General features: G+C 36.1%; 1 protein-coding gene across 8 annotated transcripts in view; it reads right to left on the reverse strand.

The window, feature by feature from the left end:
- The window catches only part of SLC35F5 (solute carrier family 35 member F5), a 38,464-nt gene extending 17,295 nt beyond the window's left edge, over positions 1–21,169 (reverse strand). Inside the window, exons 1-13 of one of the 8 annotated variants that reach the window (XM_075152770.1) lie at positions 21,097–21,169; positions 18,262–18,332; positions 15,956–16,036; positions 12,005–12,146; positions 10,718–10,861; positions 8,372–8,434; positions 6,731–6,812; positions 5,232–5,422; positions 3,514–3,595; positions 2,624–2,711; positions 1,986–2,050; positions 1,499–1,603; positions 871–1,030 (exon numbers count right to left, since the gene is read on the reverse strand). In XM_075152770.1, the coding sequence (XP_075008871.1) occupies positions 871–1,030; positions 1,499–1,603; positions 1,986–2,050; positions 2,624–2,711; positions 3,514–3,595; positions 5,232–5,422; positions 6,731–6,812; positions 8,372–8,434; positions 10,718–10,861; positions 12,005–12,139 (1,115 nt within the window). In that variant the 5' untranslated portion in view covers positions 12,140–12,146; positions 15,956–16,036; positions 18,262–18,332; positions 21,097–21,169. Of the gene's footprint in view, positions 1–870; positions 1,031–1,498; positions 1,604–1,985; positions 2,051–2,623; positions 2,712–3,513; positions 3,596–5,231; positions 5,423–6,730; positions 6,813–8,371; positions 8,435–10,717; positions 10,862–12,004; positions 12,147–15,955; positions 16,037–18,261; positions 18,333–18,995; positions 19,184–20,593; positions 21,056–21,096 lie in introns of those variants that run through there. The other 7 variants (XM_075152777.1, XM_075152778.1, XM_075152775.1 and 4 more) reach the window with 7 other exon arrangements.

The raw sequence follows: 21,169 nt of genomic DNA on the forward strand, positions 1-21,169 counted from the left end.
TGAACCCCAAGGGTTCTCAGGCAAAAGCTCACAAACTGCCACACCTATTCAAAATGTAGCACTGAAACTGGAATCGTTCGCTGAGCAACTATATGGCATTGGAAGCATGTCTCTTTTTAGAAACTCTTCCTCAGTGTTTCCAGAATAAAATAGGACTTTTTAACCTAACACTGGCCCAAAAGAAACTCAATTCTCTCAAGCTGGGAACACTGCCTACCAACAGTTCTCTAGTAACACTGTCCTTCCAACAGCTATACAAAGGTTTAAGTCTGCTACAGCTTTTGAGCTGTGCATCTAGAAGTCTCATGTTCAAACCTCTGTTGCCGACCTATCCAGATTATCATATAACTAAATTAAACAAAAGCTAAGCTAATTTATGAATTGCCATATCTTCATGATTAATGCATTCTAATGAAATTTAGCTCATTAAGTCTTTGAAGATTTAAACAAACATGTCAACTATAGAATACTAGATTCTGACTCATACATATCCAACATGCCCAAGGCCTTGGAAACTGAAGAACTGTTACACAGAAATTAATGCTCTTCTGTTACTACTGCAACTCTATATCACAGTCTTTTCGTCTCAAAATGTTAATTCTAGAATGAGCTAAGCACATAGTATCTTAATAAATACTACAAGACCACATCACCTGCTTTTTAAAGTTAGCTGTTGCTCTTAAACAAGACATTGTGACATGATGGATGACATCCACTAACTCAAACTGGATATATAGACAGAAAAAAGAAAAAAAAAAAAGAAAAAAAGAAAAAGGCAAAAAAACCTACCTAGACAATTTGACACATCAACATTTGAGAACACAGGTAAGACAAGTTATGTGAAATATATACAAAGCATGTAGTACGTACCACAGCCAGAGGAACTCTGACAGAACTGTTCCGATAAGGCCATTAATGACAATGCACATCCAGATCAGTTTATTGGGAAACTCAAATGCTTCAAACCCAGTATAGTGAAGCAGGAAAAACCCTGGCCACAGGAGCAACAGATTAAACAGCCCTACAAAACCTGAGCATAAAAACAGTATAAAGGAAATCACAATAAATATCCTTCAACATAACTAAAATCTCAGTTAAACTCTGCTATTTTGACAACATGTATACATAAAAGCAGCAAAAAAGCGGTATTTTAAATGTTTCAAAGGAAAGGAATATAGTAAACTTTACCTGAAATTCAAAAACAACAATTACATCAGATATTTACAGGTTTGAAATTGACAAAAAAAAATTTCCATTGAGTCCAAAGGGGCTGTCTGCACTCCTACAGGTAGTGTTATCTTTCATTGTTAAGACTGTAAACAAGAAACAATTCACACAACTATTCTCAAGTACTCATAACCACGGGAACAATAGGCTTTCTCTACTTCCTTGGCTTTTCTGAGTCCTTTTACCACTCATACACATTTCAGTGCCTGAAAGGAAACGATTTAATCACACACTGAATTAAAACTTTCAATAGAGTTATTTTTAGGCTTACCAAAGAACATTGGTATGTCAAGTTTATCTTCTCTATCTACTTTCCTTTTTATCATCACTATGTACACAGCATACAGCATTGCTCCTACCAGAGACCACAGGGAACCTGTAAAGATGAAAAAAAAAAACCACTCACTTAAGACATACCAAACACATTATGCACACTAGGATCAACTCTCCTAAACATACACCTATTATAAAACTGTCAAAGATAAACAATTTATTACAGAATCCATTACTATATGAGAAGTATGGAAAAATGCAGAAAGCTCAAAAATCTAAATACTTTCCCAATTAAGCTATATACATGGTGGGGGGCAGGGGAAATCATCATAAATGTCCAGTTTCACAAGTTGAAACTAAAAAGCCAGATTGTGAAATGTTACACAAGTAAGGAATATATAGCTTGCTATATGACTTGCTGAGTATTGTCAAAAGATGGTACATATCACTGCATATTCTAGGATTAAAAAAAAATAAGTAAATACCTATTGTATCTTTTCCAGCAGATTTCTCAGATCCAGAAAGGTTAACAAGTACCACACCACCAATGCTAACAAAAAAGAAGAAATGCAAAACGCTACTTAAACCCAAGATTTTTTTTTTTTTTTTTTTTTTTACAAAGACAGAAAAAAAGGGGAGAAAAATATCAAAATAGAGGTCTGTCCTTAGGTATTTTTAGTTAACCAAAACCACCTCTGGCAAAGCCAAAAGGAGTTCTCTATTGCTAAGGCCTGATCCTAAGCTAAAAACAAACAAACAACCCACCCCACTTTTAACTTCCCTAAACAACGCACCAGGCATTTAATGAAACAGGCTCACAACACTGAATGTCAAGCCTCTTCCTTTTTCCCTTCTACACAAAAATAGAGAAACCATAATTAAACAACAAGAAAATAAGTTCACATATTTCCAACAGAAACCTGATTAATCTAATTTCTTATATGAGCATGAGATTCAGTAATTGTTCACGATATGAAATATTTAAAAAGACTTAGTTCACTTGCTCAATTTATCTGTGAAACAAGGATTTTTAAAAAAGTGAAGCATATTATATATTGTCACAGGTATAGTATGTATAGTTATCCTCTCACTGTATCAGGGAGTTTTTGATCAAATGTCTTACCTTAAAATAACAGCTAATAATTTGGACAGGGTAAACCTATCTCCACTGTTACTGGGAAAGACTGCAGCTAAGATTAAAGTAAAAAGCCCTGCAAGAGAAATTAAGAAGAGTTTTATACAATCAAGTTTTGCTACTAGTTTGTTCAGAAAACTGCTCAAACATTTTCTTCTTTATATTTCACATACTTGTTTTAACTACTTGATCTTAGCATCCATAATTTTAATCAGCACTATTATGAAACTAACACCTCGTGATGTGAATCCTCAGATAAGCAAATACATGCTCAACTTTGAGAAAGGCTAGCCATACTAACAAAATAAACTGCAATAAGCCTGAAAAGTCAGTGGGGAAAAAAAATAAATCACATAATTGTGCTTTTAAAACTGATTTTAAAAAACAACAAAAGTTACTCCTCAAAACGTGGACTGTCACATAATTTCAATACTTTAAAGCTCGTATTAGAGCCTTTCATAAAACCTGTAAAGCAAGTCATATGCATAATATTTAGGTGGTTTAAGTTCCTTACCCCTAAAACCATTTTTTTAAAGCCAAATAATTAGCAAGACGACTTTACTGTGAATTGTATCTATTTTGATAAAAAGTTATACCACCTTTCCTTCAAACCTATTACACTCCCAATATATCTCTTTAATACACAGACATAACCGCAGAAGTACACACACACAAACTTGAAAAGCAAAAGCATGAAGGTAGCTTAAATCCCCGCAATTACAAAATGAAATTTTTAAAAGCACATATTCAATGGCTTTAAGCCTTACAATTCCCCCAAAACCACAGGTAAATCACTACGCAAGCCCATTGTAACCAAAAAGATTTTTAGGTTATAAACAGCCTTATAATGCACATCTGATGATGTAAATAAAACTTACCAGAGGTTGAAGACAAGATATTAACTATGGCAACTTGGGTATCTGACAGAGCTTCTTGGTAAGAGAAATTTGCCAAAAACCACTGGGGGAAAAGAAAAATAATTTTATGATTATATGGATAGCAACAGCAGAGTTTATCAGTGCAATAAAATCCTACTTAAAGAAAAAAACCCAACTATTTGTCCAAAAATAAAATCAGAACAAGACTTTTGCCTCAAATAGATTTCTAACTTCTATTAAAGTGGCAGGTACATTAAAAGACAGAGGCAAAATTAGAACTGGCCCAAACCAACCACATTCAACTACATGTTTAATAATGAAATAATATACTTCAGAACTTAAACATAATTAAATAATTAAAATTAAATTATAATAGCTATTCTATAGTAACTGAAGGTACTTTTAACTTGTTCTGCAAGTGCTTCAAGGTGATTACTGCACAAGGGCTGCAAAGAAATTTCAGAGATACATGGGACATTAGTCAGCCTATTAAGTTTTTTTAGAGTACTTCAAACAGGCACACATCTCCACCCTAAAAAACAAGCATCACTTACATTCAATACCTCAAAAATATTTTGGAAGGATTCATGTCTGTGAATTCCTTCATAAATATAAAAAACGGCAAGTGTTTTATCATTTTTTGATTAAGATCTCATTAATGAGATCTCAGATATATCCTCAGGGAAGATACCATTCTCTAAAGTCTTAGGTGGAAATACTTATACTGTCCAAGAAGAAATACATATACATGACAGTAGTAGCAGCATCCATGAACAGCATAAACAGGATTTGTTTTGAACATAAGGACTCTACCCTAGAAAATCTGCATGTGTATATATATGGAAATATACTCAGATACACAGAATTTTAAATAATTTTTTGAAAAGCTATTTCATCCATCCAAAATCATTAATGAGTGGCTTATTATTCCCTTGGTGCTGTGTGCACGTTCTTTATGTATACACACAGAAAATTACATCACTGTTTTCTGGTCTATGCATCAACAGTACTAATAATTTTTTTTATTATTATGATTTTAAATGTTTAAAGAGCATGGCTTCCTAAAGAAAAGCTCTGGTGGGTCCACACTACGTATAACCTATTCCGCAGTATCAGTGAAGCTACTTCTAGAAAAGCTATCACTGATCTGCTCTCTACATTTTTACTGTCTCTCAAAAATCCGGCCACCATTAACTCTCTCTCCCCCCCAGAACTGAGGCATGGTACAGAAACAGCAGCAACTAACAGATTCGTAAGTAAATCGTGCAGACCTCAATGGAGCTAAAGGACAATTAACTATCTTCTCTTCAGGGCACTGAAGGGCACAATGCCACAGTGAGGCATAAGATGGTACTCTTTCATTTACCCATTTCATACAGTCTCACTGCACCTGTTAACAGCCTGTATACATGTAATCCCAGATTTTGCTGTACAAAACATACCCAACATTGGACAACACAGCACAAAAGCATGGCATATCTTGCAACTGATCTTACAGTTAACCTTACAGTTAACTACACACCCAGGATCTCTTTTTATTACCCTCCCTTTAAAAAGTTGCACCTTCAAGTCCAGCACGTAAGGAAGGTTTTACTTTTTATAGTATATTTATAAAATGAGGCATAAAGGATACAAGTCATCTCAATACTGTTTCACTGTTATTATACAAGTTTTAATTGCATCTATACTTAAGCTTTCTGAAAGAATGGAGCACATACCACAAAGCAAAAGAAAAAGCTAATTTTTGCTACTTGAGTTGCAGTAAGTTTTCCTACAGTTTTTAATATTGATTCCTGCTCCTTAACCGCTGGATATGACATACGAGACAGCTTTGCTTCCAATGCATGGCTCGATGGGAGTTGTCGAATCTCCATAATATTACTGAACCTTACACGAGGCTTTTTGGGAGCTTAAGAGAAGAGGAAAAAAAAAATAGAAAAAAAAAGCTGCATATTATCATTAAACTTTTCAAGCCAACACAATATGCAAATAAAACTATGCTGTTCTAATACGGCATTGATTACCATACTTCACAGGTTTCTATCCAAATAGAAGACATGCCATTATTTTTATTTATTAAACTAGTACTTTGCTGTTTGATAGGCCACTAAGAAGACAAAGCTCGATTATAGTTTTCAATCAGTACAGTTGTCCATCCACAAAAAATCTCACTGAAAAGCACCATCCCTCCTCCCTGTCAAAAAAATCCCCAGGCAACAAAAAATTTTTAGATAGGAATTACTCTGTATTGATAAATATCATATATAAGATTTTCTTTAATTTCTTAATAGTCAAACAGCCAAAAACTGCACACAACTATACCTAACTGCAAGGACAGTGTTTCATTCAGAGGATGAGAGTGTCCAACAGACCTCAAAGCTTAGCAGAGATCATAAGGTCACATGCTCATTTGAAATCCACCCTCTAACTAATCTTGCAAACCAGAATCAGATTTTATTTATAAGGGTATTGTAAGTATCATTAGTTTCCTGCGTAAAGAAAACATTACATGCTACATATAAATATTAGCCTAATGCAACATGAAACAATAACTAATTTCCTAAAAAAAGTAAAGGGAAAAGCTACAGCTCAAACAACCCTGAACTGATTGGTGCATGTTATCACAGGACAGCAGAGCCTATCAAAGCGGTTCTGCACGTGTCATCCAGAAATTAACAAAGAGACTTTCCCTTTTATAAGCAGGGACTCTTTTGCTGAGGATCAGATAATTGGATTCTTTGACAGTACACTGTTCTATAATTGTCTGGGACAGTTAGGCCCATTCCAGCTCCTATCACAAGATAGTGAGGCTTAAATAAAAATCAGAATGCACATAGACTATTAAAATTCTTACTTTGACTGCTTTGCTCCTGCTCTAAAAAGGACAATAGCTTGTTTTTCCAGAGGCTGACTCACTGCTGCTGGTCATACAAGCCCAGAAGGAAAGAATCACAAGTACTGAACCCAGCTGGTCCCTTGAGATAAACATAGGCTGGATCTGTAGTGACCAAGAAAGGTAAACTGAACGATAGGCCTATGTTTTCTCTACCTGAAAGTAAATATATGAGACCGCAATTCATGCAAAAAGAGATTAAAAGGATTTAAGGGAGGGGGGAAGATGCAAGTCCTGCACATGACAGCAGTTATACCAACAAATGGGAAAACAATTCCTTCACCAAAGAACTAGCATTTCAGCATTCCAAAAGTCTTTACTCACTTTTCTCTGCATCACTATTATTACTGCCATTTTTTTCAGTTGGCAAATCATGAAACTTTACAGGAACATACAAAGGTTCACTCTGAAATGAATCAGTATAAGTAAAAATACCGTTAAGCAGGATATTTAAATTATAAGCAGTAGAATTAATTTAGTGAATTAGAAAACTAAATAAAGAAAAGCTTGGTGAATATTAAGAGAATCAAATTTAACAAAGTGGTTTTGCACAGAGTGGAAACACATGTCAACACATGTCAAACACGTTCACACATAATCTATATTCTACGTTAAACTTATTGGTAAAATGCAGTACTCAAAAATAACTGTGTGCTTTTGTGTATATCCTCATGAACACAAAACTCATCCCCAGAAAATTCAAACCTACTGATTTAAAATTAAAAAATAACTCAAAATCACAGACATTTCATTAGATCTATAGCTTCTGTCCAAGTGATAAACTGGAAACATAAAATACACATACATATACAAAAATGAATACATACTCCTTTTCCTCCCATGGCCCTAAAAGCTCATGAACTAAAACTAAAAGTCAGAAAACTTTGGGAAAGGAACTCCAATATGTAAGGCACTTAGCAGAAGTTTTAATTGCTCAAAATACTTCTAACAGACAAGTTTTAAGCTGTTTGTTTAAATTAAATTAATAAACTGTAAGAGTGAAGTAATGAAAAAGATCTGGTAGCTGCGTTTTCATTAGGCTCCTTGTTTAGGACCAGAATTTTTGTGGATGTTTAAATCAATGCAAAATTGTCCAAGGTTAACAATCAACCCTGCTTCTAGAGTCAGACGATCTCAATGAATTGAGCAGACTAAGAAGATTTTATTCTTAAATGTAGATAAATAAAGTTGGAAAAAACCCAAAGAATGAAATGAAGAATATTTCTGAAAAATCTCTCTTCAACTTCCTATTCAGTATAAAATATCCATATGGTAGTTTGTCAACACTCAACTGCCTCCCGCTGCTCTATTACAGAGATGGTACAAGCTTTAGAAGTTCTGTGTTTTGGATACATTTCTGCATGTGGCCTCTGATTTAGGTATGCAGATTAAGCAGCAATCTGATCAACAGGGGCATAACAAACTGTCATTTATGGATGATGAAAATCACCACAAAAATGTCATCTGGCAATGCAGCTTATCAGCAGAATACCAGTACTGACATTCGATTCAGTAAACAGTAGTCACTCCATCCACTGGAAGGAAGAAGGCAGTCCATTTCTCTCTCAAAATGCAATCCAGGATCATGGTATACAAGATACTCAACTAACTGAATGATTCCGTTGTGGATTTTAGTCTTGAAAACTGCTTGGCTTTACCACTAGCTCTCCACATTTTGCTTTGGCAGCTACTGAGCTGAATATGTAAAGGTTTCCTTTGTACGACAAATATTTCTTTCACAACCTACTACAGAAACATTCAATAAGTGTTTTATTGAGCCAAGAACCTGTATTTCTCACAACAAGCAATGTAATTATTTGCAGCACTTATTAGTAACATATAAGTTACCAATCCCCTTTGCCAAAAACTATTACATTTAAGACCACCATATTGTAAAAACAGCAAGTCAGGATAATGGTGTCATGTTACTGCAAAGCATTGACCTTCAGAAATGAAGGCACTTACCAGAGAACTGTTTACAGTGTTATCTGTTGTACAAGCAGCAAAATAACCTTCAGCATCTGCAAACTAATTACAGAACCTTAAATGTAATAATCTAACAAGGCAGAGTTATTAATAACTGAATTTTTTTGAGAATAAGTTTTTTAATGTCTTTTTCCATAATTCTATCTCCAGCCCTCCTCCCCAATAAACACGAGGGTTTACAAGTTCAGTAAATAATTTCAGTAATTCCTTGTACCTCTTCCAGAACCCCATTGAATTCAACTACCCAGGTATCAATGCAGGATCAGCCTGTTAGAATGTCAAAACCTGTAAAGTTCAGTCTTAGCAAGACATGCTTTACTAAATTACTGTGTATGTATTAACAACAAGCCTCTTGTTTCTTCACTTTATTGAGGCAAAGTTCCTTTGCATAAAAACCTAGAACTCTGCATTAGTTTTAACAAGACCTAAATTAGGATCAGGTCAAGTATCATTTTTCCTCTCCCTTTCTGCATTTTAACAAGCACTACTACCCCTGTTCCCTGATCTGCAGCTTGCTGTTCTACCATGCTGGTAAGAAATTTATTAAACAAAGCCTCTGATGTGAAGAGAGCTTAAAAGTAAGGTATGGGTGTTTACCTAAGCAATCGTATTGAAATAAAAATCTATAAATGTATAAATTTTGTTCCAGATTAATAAACACAAAACATTTTAAAGGCACTTGTAATAATTATACAGTTGAACATTTAACTAAACTCGGGGGGGGGGGGGGGGGGGATAAAAAAAAAAATCTAACTGCACACTACAGTCCTGTCTCTGCACTGTTCTTTTGAAATATGCTAACATCACAAGTAATGGCTATTTCCTACAAATTATTTTAAAAATTACTTTTTATAGGATTAGAAAGAAAAAATAATGAGATTCCAGTAGTAGTGCCATGAATGCCACACAAAATGGGACAGATTGAGCACTCTTACTCATTGCTGTCCAGTTCATATGAGTTCACATTATCTCTTTCTTTGACAGAGCATGAGATTCAGTTGGTCAATATAACCACTAGAATTCGTACTAGGCAATAGCCCCTTATTCTGCTCATCTGCTCAGATTAATAAATTTGGTCAGTATAATTGCTCTGTACGGCTAATCATCCTTGAGCACTTTCATCATCCTTATTTGTCATTACTGCCAGTAAAGAATCTGTAAATTTTGTTTATTTCCCAATTATCTTATGACGATCCTTAACAGCATCAAGTCTAACACGTGCCATACTATGCACAGACACTTGGTATTAAAGGCTGATCTAGCAAAAATTATTTCAAGATATCAGCCAACTCTAAATGTTCTATGTGTTTAACACAAGATTTTTTTTAAAAAACAAAAGGTTTAGTTTTTTGGTTTTGGGGTTTTTTTGTGGGTTGTTTTTTTTTTAAATAAAAAATCATTTGGCTTAATGTCACGTAACACTTCAATTGAAGTATGTTACGCCTACAACTGTCAGTGAAGTCTAATACATCCAGAAGAACTGAAGTCAGTTCCTTTCATACAAGCTATTTTCTATAAAGACATGTTGATTAACAACATGTTCTTGGATCACATTTTCTGTTATTTTAATGCGAGATTAATATCAGGCCAAATGCCTTACTGCTTCCTGAGTCCTGCTGTTCAGTATTCTGAAACACTGGCACAGAACAAGCACTCTCCTCAGCATCTCTTAATTTCCTTGGAAAAAAGTATTTATTTCTGTAATATGACAATAATTTTAGACTCTAGCACAAACTATGCATAGTTCTAGAATGGAAAACAGAAGGTCACTCGTGCATAAAGGCTATAAAAATACAATATTAACAACAACAAAAACATGATTTTACCACCTTTCCTAAATAAAACTTCAAAAACCTCAAAACCTCTTAGCAAACAGTTCATAGTTCTGCCAGAGGCAAAAAGAGTCAGAAATAAAAATCAACTACAAAGTTAAAATACTGGTTCCATTGCTTACAGATGCTGGGGAAGTAAAAGGGAACCAAAAGCCAACAGTGGTGAGGCTCATAAGCTCTTCCTAAAAAGAATTATCCCCTCCAACTGTTCAAGATAAAATACCAGGCTAGATGGGCCAAGGGTCTGGCCCAGTAGAGCATTTCTTATGATTCCTGACACATTTCCTATTGCTTTTTCCTTTCTTTTCTTCCTCTCGCAAGACTATTATTACAATTGCCATGTCTTCCTGTGCCGTGATTCAGTTTGTAATTGCTTTTCTGAAAGTACTATTTCACAAATATGTAAACTTTGCTTTTCTCTAGTCCCTATTTTAAGTTTTTTCCGTACAAACTTCAACAAATATCAAAACATTTACAGAGTTAAAATACTTACAAAAGCTGCATGCCTTCCACGAAACCCACGAGTACACTGTTGCCTCCATGGTTTCCAAACAATAAAGCCCAAGAGGTATAGAACAAACATGGATGTTTTTGCAAATGTACTGAAAAAAGGTTTGTTGTACTTTGTAAAAACATACTGTGGAAAGAAAATAATTGCAGTATCCAAAATTACCAATTAGGTGAGAATTCACAAAACGAATGAACAGGTTTAAGTATATAGCCCAGAACAGTCTGGTTCCCAAAATGACAGTGCTGCCAGTATTGGCATGTATGACCTAAAGACACAAGTGGCCCTACCTGTTCTGGGGGTACCCTCTCCCAAGCTATCTTAAATGCCAACAAGAAGGCACTGAGCCATTTTGTAAAATACAATGCCACCAGAGAAAAGCTACTTATTACTTGTATCTAGCCAAGCAACATATTGGTATGCCACTGAACTCAAATAGGACTGAAACTACATTTACATACAAATATTTTCTAAATGAAAGACCACTTTTATAAGTAATAGCATAGTAATCACAAATTAGAGAAGATTACTTTGATTAAGTAACATTTCAGTAGCAATGGTGTTCACCAGCTCATTGGAAAACATGTTCTATTAATATAATAGCATGTTAAGCACATTTTTATATGCTTAGTTTCAAAACTGATACAGAACATAACAACTTAATGACAGTTCAGAAACTTGAATTTGACAAGAATGTATTAAAAACTTTAATTCCATTGCCAAAGCTCTGTTTCACATCCTAAAACTTATAATGAAGTAAACACCAGATCAGTTTCATGATGGTGAATATATAAACTAGATTATGAAAAAATTGTCTGCAATCATAGGGCTTAAACTCCATGACCCGAGTCCTTTGGTCCTAGACTTCTAGATGTTCTGAACTATAATCTACCATACCACCTAGCCTCCAATGTTACAGCTCATTTACTACTTCTCAGGAAACATACGGGCATTATTTTAATCAATATGCCAATAAACAAAATTAACTCCCTAATTACAGTACATAGTTATGAGCTTATGCTGTTTAATTTTAAAGCCATCGATAACACCTTCTGTCTTGAAAGCAACAGTCACCAAGTTGAGCTTGTTTGTAACTTTTACTGGATACAGGTTAGTTCACTAAACCAAAGAATATTGCCTTCCCCGTACTGAAAAGGTGGTTAAACATTACACTAGTGAGTACATTCACTGAGTGAGTGACCATGTTTCTGCTGCATCTTTCTCTTAAATAGGCTTTTATTTTCCTTTTAAGATGCATGGAGCAATACTTACAGAAGTGAGTTCTGAAGAGGCAACCCATATCACATCAACGAGGAGAAGAATGACAATTCCTAGAGCCATTCGCCTACGCTGAGTGGATGAACTGCTCTGGGAGCTCATTCGATTCATGATAAAAACCCACACCATTTGTAACCTATTCAAGATTGATAAAGGAATAAAACCCAAAAGATTATAAACAGTGACAAAAAAACCCAAAACCAACAAAAAAACCTCAAACAAACAGTAGGGGCAAGTGTTTCATATATATGAAATGGACCCAATGTGCCAGGAAACACATGCTTATGTTTGTTAAAAAGCAGATCTTTGACAGATCTGGCATGAGATTTTCAGAGACATTAGGGGCAATTAGAAAGTAAATCTCAACTTCTCAAAAATTTATCAACTGTTCTACCACTGAAGTAAGCAAAAGTAGGTAAAACATACAACGCCTTTTTGGAATCTCTATGCTACGAATTCTGCAAAATTTGAAACCACTACGTTTTGGTAAATTCAGATACTCTAAGCTGAGAGTAGAAATTAGTTTGATGTATTGTGTCAAATACAATTCTACTAAAGGTAGTCAGAAACATGTTTAAACTTAAGCATTCAACAAACATTTCCGAAGATATAGCAACACATTTGGGTAAACTGTGATCCCTCAAAGCATAAAGTGATTCAAGAAAAAAACCCAAAGAATATTTAATTGTAAATTTACAAAATTAGATTACACATGCACTTGAACTCAAAAAATTTATATATCTATTTGGTTATTTATCAAATACAGGCATGCACCAATTCTAGTGAAAACCTATCAAACTAAAAGTAAGCATACAATATATGCAACAGAAAGCTTTGCCTATTAAAAAAACCCCAAAACATTTATAATTATTTTGACCATGCTCCGGTATGTTACACATAGGAATAATCAATTAAGAACACTTCAAAAAACTACAGTAGTAAACTAGCTTTAAGCTTGTCATCTAGTACAATTTCTGGCAGACTTACCAGAAATTATAGCATAAACAAGTTCAGCTTTTGATACACACAAACCTATTTTCCTTTTCCTATACACACCTCACAGCTCCTAGAAGTCTTTGTTCAAGGTAGTAATAGAAAAGTGTCAATTTAAGCAATTCTAGTGAATTATCAGAAAAGCACAGCTGGGTTTAATTGCTTATAGCCAACTGCTTTTACATACTGGAAGAGTAAGAGTATACCGCTCAACAGAAAATTCTGAAGATATGGCCTGAGCTGCAAAAATTCATATTAGGAAGACGACTATTTGCAGCTAAAACATTAAAATTTATGCAGGAGATGAGCACTAGAGCAGTGTGTAAATAGATCATGACCAACGTTCCTTCCTTCTCCTCCAGCAGGCAGAGTACTGCTTTAGTCAATGCACAGAGTAAACCCAAGAGAAGAGAACCGATATTGCTTGGGTTGGCCAAAAAAGTGGTACATTGTGACTTTAGAGGGCTTGACTTTGCACAACTTGCACTAAAAATAAGTATTAACATTACTGAAAACACTAAAGTTATGTTAAGAGATCACTAAAGTACTTTCCAAAAAATAACGCGGGCAAGGCAAATAAGCTTTTAAAAATGTTGTGTTTTAACTCAAAAAACTCACAGATCCACTGGACCTACTCCAAACAAGTGCTAATCATGAGCGTACCAGACCTACATGTGTTCTTATATCCACTAATGCTACTAGAAGGGGATTTAGATTTGTGATACAGCTTTATGAGTACCCATTAGAAGACCTAAATTTAGGAAAACCTTAAATTTTATGACTAAAAAGTTTCAAATACAAGTGACAGAGACTGATGTCTCATTCATTGGTCTACTTGTACTAGAATCTTTTACATACTCTCTAATGAACCTCAGTAAGATATATATGGTAGTTCTATGATTAACATTAACTTATTTATGTATATATTTTAAGAACCAATTTATTAAGAGTTAATTTGCTACAGATTACATAACACCTTGCTATTTATCATCATAAACTCAAAGCACTCACTATCTTTGAGAGAACTCCTCAAGGAACTGAAATCTAATTCACCTTTATGGAGCATCCCCCAGTAAATAGAGGTGATCTGCTTTGCTAATACAGTTCAGTGAATTTAAATTACGCTTTGTTTTTTCCACGTGTCAACATAAAAACACTTACTGTCTTTTCATTATTTACAAATTATTTATGAAAGAAACAGTGCCACATGTCTTCTGTGAGGAAGCTACATTTCTTTTTTCCAAACTAGCCTATTCCTCAGATGAATGACTTAAATGCCTAGAAATGCACAAGTGCATTTGAGATCACTACACTGCTCCGTGCCTTTGACTCGTGCCTCTCCTTTGCAATACAGTCTTTGCCATGTTCAAATCTTGATGCTTTTTCCTCCATTTCTCAAAGGGCTTCTTTCCAAAGAAAAATCAACAGGCAGAGTTCCTAAAGTATAATTATACCACTAGATCTATGTTGATATATTCCATGTGTGGGCATCAGTTCTGGATAATTATTCTGCTTTTCTGATAAAATGGTGGGATTGACAAAAGAAAGCAGAAGTCTGTAAGTAGGAAGGGGCAAAATTATGAAAGACTCAGCAAGGAATTGCAGTTTTCATTTGATACAGAATAAAGGAGAAAACATTTGTTCTCAAAGAGAGAATAAATAGGGATATTATCTTTAGCTTGAGTAAGCTAACAGAAAGGTTTTCATGCTTGAAAGCTTACAAGGGTTTTTTCAGTTTTTATGAATTGGTCTAATAGATACTACATATTATACTCTACAAACTTTGCCTTCATTTTATTACGACTAATAGCCTACAAGCCATTATATTAAGTTTTATTATATATAGCCTACAAACTGCTCGTGTGTTTGCGTAATATGCAGCAAAAATGGAAGCTGGGCATAAAAGAATTCCAAAGGAGCTAGAAGGAAGAAATCTCATTCCTTGCCAGGCTACAAGGAACAGTGGTAAGGTATACCAGAAATGGAAACCACTCCACCCTCTCATCAGTTACGTGCTGCAGATAGGAGAGGGAGAGGTAGCTAGAGGCAGGAAGGAATCACAGTAGCCTAATCAATTTGACATCTCTACATCAGATGCTCACATCCCTAGCTCTTCTGTTCTCACCACAAACTGCTTCAAAGCATATAGTACATATACAGTGTGCATAGAGATCATGCACAGTTATTGTGCACATTCTGTAATTGCTTAATATTGTACTCAACTTGTCTACATTAGGCTTGTACAAATCCCTTGCTTTAAGATCCCTCAGCTGGATGGAAGTAAAGGACGATAGAATATCTAGTACTTCTTAGACAAGAGGTTCCATATGATGTAGTATTACTTATTCAGAGTATAAGTATACATTGCACCATTTCTTTTCTACCTATGATAAGTAGATTTTAAAATTCTAATTAGAGAGCCCATACTTATGTCTTGAAGTTGAAGGTTTTTATATGTTACAGTAATAGCAGCTTTCTCATCTGACTACAAAGTGTCTGTTTAACCTTTCTGTGTGCCTAATATAGCCCTTTGCTTGGTTCTTCCTTAACAAGGAAAAAAGCTTAACAAGAAAGGGTGACTACAAAGTCTTCATCATGCAGCATGATGCACCTTCAAGTTAGTAGTTGACTAAAAGAATTACAAGGTGGCAATACTAAAATGCCTATAATGTTCAGCAGAAAAACAGAACCTTAATGAAACTTATATACTAAGTTTTAGGACAGAATTAAAATATGTAAAACTTCACACAGAATGCAAAGACAGATAGAAACTACTATGTTGAGAAGTTTTAGACACATTATCCCACTTATTGACAAAGTACCAGTATTCATGAACTTGTAATGAAATACAATTCCACACATTTCTTTGTATTTGGCTTCTGTACATTGATGGCAATATGCTCTGATAAAAATGAACACAGAAAGAACAAGGTTTACTTTTCTCATACATACCTTTCACAATAACTGTAAAAAAACAAACAAACAATGCTGACTAACAAACTTCACACATCATGTCAAAGTGAAGATAGTCTCCTAAAAAGCAAAAACAAAAAAAAAAAGCACAGTTTGAAAAATTGTGTGCATGTCTATATTATGCACTTATGTTTTATCTTTGCAAAACATTTTCTAAAATTTCAAGTTCTACAAGTGCCTGCCGCAGCTCAAGTCTTAAATGTTGGGGACATACAGATACAGAACCTTAAGAATCGGTCCGCATCAAAAATGCTAGCAGGACAGCACTGAATTGCAAGAAAATAGGATCATTTACTATTTTTGATATTTCAAAGAACACGATCCCTTCCTTATTAATTGAATATAAGAGATTCACGTGAGAAAGAACCACCTGATGATGTTAAGTTCTAATTTTTTAAGCTATGCAGAGAAAAGCCCTATTTCTTAAGCCTGTATTCCTAAGCAAAGAATTTAAACATTAGAATTAGGAAGGTAGTGGAAGAGCACATAGGCTGTTTGGCCTTAAAATAATCTAGAAAGATAAGACACCTCCACATTATTTCTTATGGAAGCCCAATATCTTTCCTTAATTTGATACACTATTATTACTGTATCTAAACAAAAAAACAAACCCATCTTAAATAAAAATATTTTTTTTAAATTTTAAACTCAGATCCTATAAAGACATTCAACAAAATCCACTTAAAAATTGTTATATAGGAAAAGAAACATTATACATAAGGGACTTTGGAAAAAATGTTATACTAAACCAATCAGAAGCCCATTTAATCTGCAACTATTTGCAAATCCAGATGTTGGAAAGTATATTGTGCTCCAAGAGAAGGCACAACAAAACTGGAACTGACAACCAAGAATAATAAAGCCGTAAGTTTTATGGCCTGGAAGTGCTGGAATTTTTTTCTTTTCTTATTAATGTGAAACCTTGCTAAGCTCTGTTTTAGGGATATCCTGTATCAACAGGAGTCATACCCTATATTAATGAGTCACAAATTAGTGCACAGAACAGAGGTAGCAGTAAGGGCAAAACTAAATGCTTACCCTAAATTTTGCCTCTGATTACCTGTCAAGCATGGCTGAAAGTTTATAAACTGTGAATAGGAGGCAAAAGTGAAACTGATGCTTTTTACCTATTGCAAATTAGATGAAAAGGTAGACTATAAAGATGGACCACACAAGCCTATGATTCAGCCCCCACTGAACTCATCAAGATTTACACACTGCTTAGCATCCAGCAAGTTCAAGCCCTTTACCACACAGTTTACCAAATGACTGTAGCTGGTTAAAAAAAAAATTGAAGATGTAGTTTTAAGACACCGGCATATGGTTATCCATCTTCTGCACCACAAAGCCTATGCTCACTGTAGATCCTGAACACCACTGAACATTTAGTTCAATGCCCTCATATACAAACAATAGCTGCTGGTCATATTTTTCTTACACTACCAACTTAATTAGAGATTAAGATCAGTATCTTGGATCACCAAGACTTAAACGAGAAGACTTTTATCCATACAAAGCTCAAACAGTTTGTGCATGCCTAATTTATGCACCCAAAAGAACTGAATATAACAATAAATAAAAAAAAGAAAGCAAAAAAGATGCTTAAAAATTCTTCTCTCCATATACACTGAACCAAGTATCACTAAGAGAAAGATACTATTCAGTTACCTACTTTCGGCCCCTACTTAATCCATATTAGCTATACTCAAGTAACCAGGTGCAGAACTTGCACCTAAATTTGCTTATTATCAAGACATATATCTTACCCTCTATGAGCATACAAGGCCTGCTATGGGCTGTAGTTCTGACTGGAGGTGATCACACAGAACCCTGTTCAAAGCTTATTACCAGTAATTAACCCATCTCAGGGTAAGGATAAACTTTAGCATATTAATATAACATCTGACACCTAAAACGAGAAATGTACAAGACAATTCTCTCTACGAACATGGCTTTACCCTTACAAAACATTTAATTCATCAAGGGCACAGAGTTATGATAAATTTAAGCCACCAGAAGACATATAGGCTGAAATAGAAACAGTAGTTTAAAAGTAAATACAATATTCTACTCTATTAAATACAGTAGAAACTTCAGTGTATGTTTGCCTTTTGTTTCCATTATTAGGAAATAAATATGCTTTCCACATAGTGTAACTTTAAATATATCAGTTGAAATTTGACATTTGAAGGAATATTCATTTAAAAGGCATTTCTTAATATCATCATAGTTTTCAGCAAATAGCACAGAAATCTTTTTAAGTCTTTTCTTTTTATTTTATTTACCATTTTAACAGCGTTAGAGTTGGTGCTGTCATCTTGCGGAACCATTTTTCAGCCAGTTACATGAAGATCTGCTGAAAAAAAAACCCACAAAAAAATGCTTAACTTTCCTTGTCATTACAATGTATTTTGTTTTTAAAATGTTACAGTATCCTAGATCACTTAAGCTGAGTCACCACTTTAATTTACGATACACAAAAAAGACAAAAAATGGTCTTACTATGTAGTCTACAATGTGTGTTCATGTAGCTGATTACACTAAAGCCAACAGGATCAATAGCCTGTCCAACTCTACTGTTCTGAACATGCAATAAGTGACTTCTGAGGACAGGATGTGTAACTCCACCATTGATACTTAATGTCCAATCTTAATTCTATAGCACTAAACTAAATGTTTCTTTGTGCAGTTTATCACTTTTTTCACATTGAAAGTTCCACCCTAAAAGAGAAAATCATATGAAGCTCACAAAATATGAGATAGCTGTTATTGTATTGACAATTAGGGAAGAGAAAATTATAAGTAAAAGAACGGCCAAATCATTGCAAAACAGGAATATTGCTTCTAGCTGTTCTATGAAATAAACACACACCCACCCAAAAAAAGTACATAATAACAAGAATAACAAGAGACCCAGAACAGCAGCTCAGTCGCAAAACATGGTGCAAGCAAGTCAACTTGAAATCCTTCCTTGTATTTACTCAAGATTATTTCATATGCAATTTGAAAGACAACATACCAAGATAAGGTTTGCACACAGAAGAAATGGCTTTAGTTTTTCCAGTTATACCAGCTGCTCCAATAATACAAGTTCTGGGATACAAACCCCCTCCTTTAACATGTGCTGTCATCAGGTGATTCTCATTTCATATTCGATTACTTTCGAGATAAGATAGAGACACTGCGTTGACTCTAACCAGAAAAAAGCTGAAAGTAAATGGACAGATATTTTACACCCATCCTTCTAAATCTAGAAATGTACATTAAAGCAATGTTAATTGAACACAACTCTGACCTCCACTCAACTTTCAAGGGGTATCACAGGATGACAGCAAAAGCAAGAATCTTCAGAAGAGATGGAAAGGTGAGCCTTATGCAACATGACAATTACATTCACTACAGCCCTGTAATCTTTACTCAAGGAAAGTTTCCGGTAGAATCTGTAGAATATAGTGAAGCAAACGACCCAAAAAAAGAAACGGAAGCCAAGTTTTTCATGCCAGTACTGAGTACTGCAAGTAGAGATCACTGTTCCTAGCTAAATAAAAAGTTATACAAGACCGAAGTTTGCACACAAAACACATTAATTTTAGTACCAAAGTAAGAGAATTTAGCTTAACATAAATAGATGTTTTAGGAATCTGGCAGTGCAGAATGTAACCGTCATACTATCAAACTGTCATGGCACAGCTGGATCCTGGTATGGAACAAATAAAAGGAACACTTGAAAAAGTTCCCTATTCAGCACTTACTCAAAATTCATGACACAAAATTTCAAACAAATTTTCTTATATAGAAATAGTAATGCAGAATATGAATCTACTGCATACTTCGGAGTCTTTACCGCTACCAGAGTATCTAACCAATACTTCTCAGGTTCATTCATACAGCATCCCAGCATGACTACAAACATACACTTTCAGGTTACCAGAGTGGAAGTTGACAAGTGGAACTGACATTGCCCTCCTCCTCATGCTCTTCCAATAACATTAGAAGAAAAAAACTTCATGTCAAGCTGCCAAGGCCTCCTTAAGTATTACCATGTACAAAGCAATCTCTTAGCCACCAGTCGATATATATTTAATATTAGCTAAGAATTACAAGTGACATCCGTTTCACATGCTACCCATCTAATCTTGTCTAGTGCAAGATCTAAACATATCACGCTTTGTCACAGGATAAACAGCCACAGATCTCCGATAAGAACAAACACAGCAGCCTTCAAAGCTACACGTCACTCTTGCATCTGAAAGCTGAGCCTTCCAGGCGTGCTAGAAATCAGCAAACTCACCACATTCAGAAACGTACTTTCAGAGTGAATGGGATCTTTCTCCTTCCTTCCTGCCGACAGATATCTTTGGGGAAAAGTAGCAGGAACAAAGAAGAGAAGGAAATGAGTATCTCCTTAACACACTCAGAAAAAAAAGTGGATGCCTGAGGAGAAAGAAATATGGCTCAAGCCCTGGGGATCACAGAGGAGGAAGAATGAGTATCCGTCCTGCACTCGCACGTAAAACAAACACTGGAGACGGCAGGGCGAAAGAGAGAGGCAGCCCAAGCAGGGGGAAGCACGAACCTCCTCGCACCTCAGGCGAGGCGGGACAGAGAGCTCGTCACCTGCCAGCTCGCTCCCGGGAAAGCAGGACCCCTCCACACACATCCCCTCCTTCCACGGGCAGGGCGGGCACCCTCGGCTGACTGAGGAGGAGAGAGTGAAGCTCTTTCTCCAACACCGCTGACACAAACGTGCGTGGGATGGGGCCGAGGTCCGGCAGACGGACCACGGCTGGACGCCGGCAACGGCCGGCAGCAAACGGGTCACGCACACGGGTCACGCACCGCCGCGGCACTCCCCGCCCGGCCCGGGCAGGCGCGGTCCCCCCGCCCACGCGCGACGTGAGGGGACAAAGTTCCCCTCCCGAAGCGAGGCGGGGCCCGGTCTCGCCCCCCTCAGCCCTGCGGACCGGGGACGGAGCAGGCGAGGCCTCTTGCCTACGACACACCCGCCGACGGCTGACAGGGGCTGCGGGGGCAGCAGCCGCGGAACCCGCGGCCCGCCTCCCGCCGCGCACGGCCGCTTGGGGCTCGCCGCAGCCCCGTCCCCGCGACGGCGGCGGTACCTGAGGCCGCGAAGGGGCCCGGAGCTCCGTCCGGCGGCGGCACCGCCCGCTTCCCTCCCCTCCCTCCCGCCCG

This window comes from Calonectris borealis, chromosome 6 (assembly GCF_964195595.1).
Source record: "Calonectris borealis chromosome 6, bCalBor7.hap1.2, whole genome shotgun sequence".
NCBI lineage: Eukaryota > Metazoa > Chordata > Aves > Procellariiformes > Procellariidae > Calonectris > Calonectris borealis.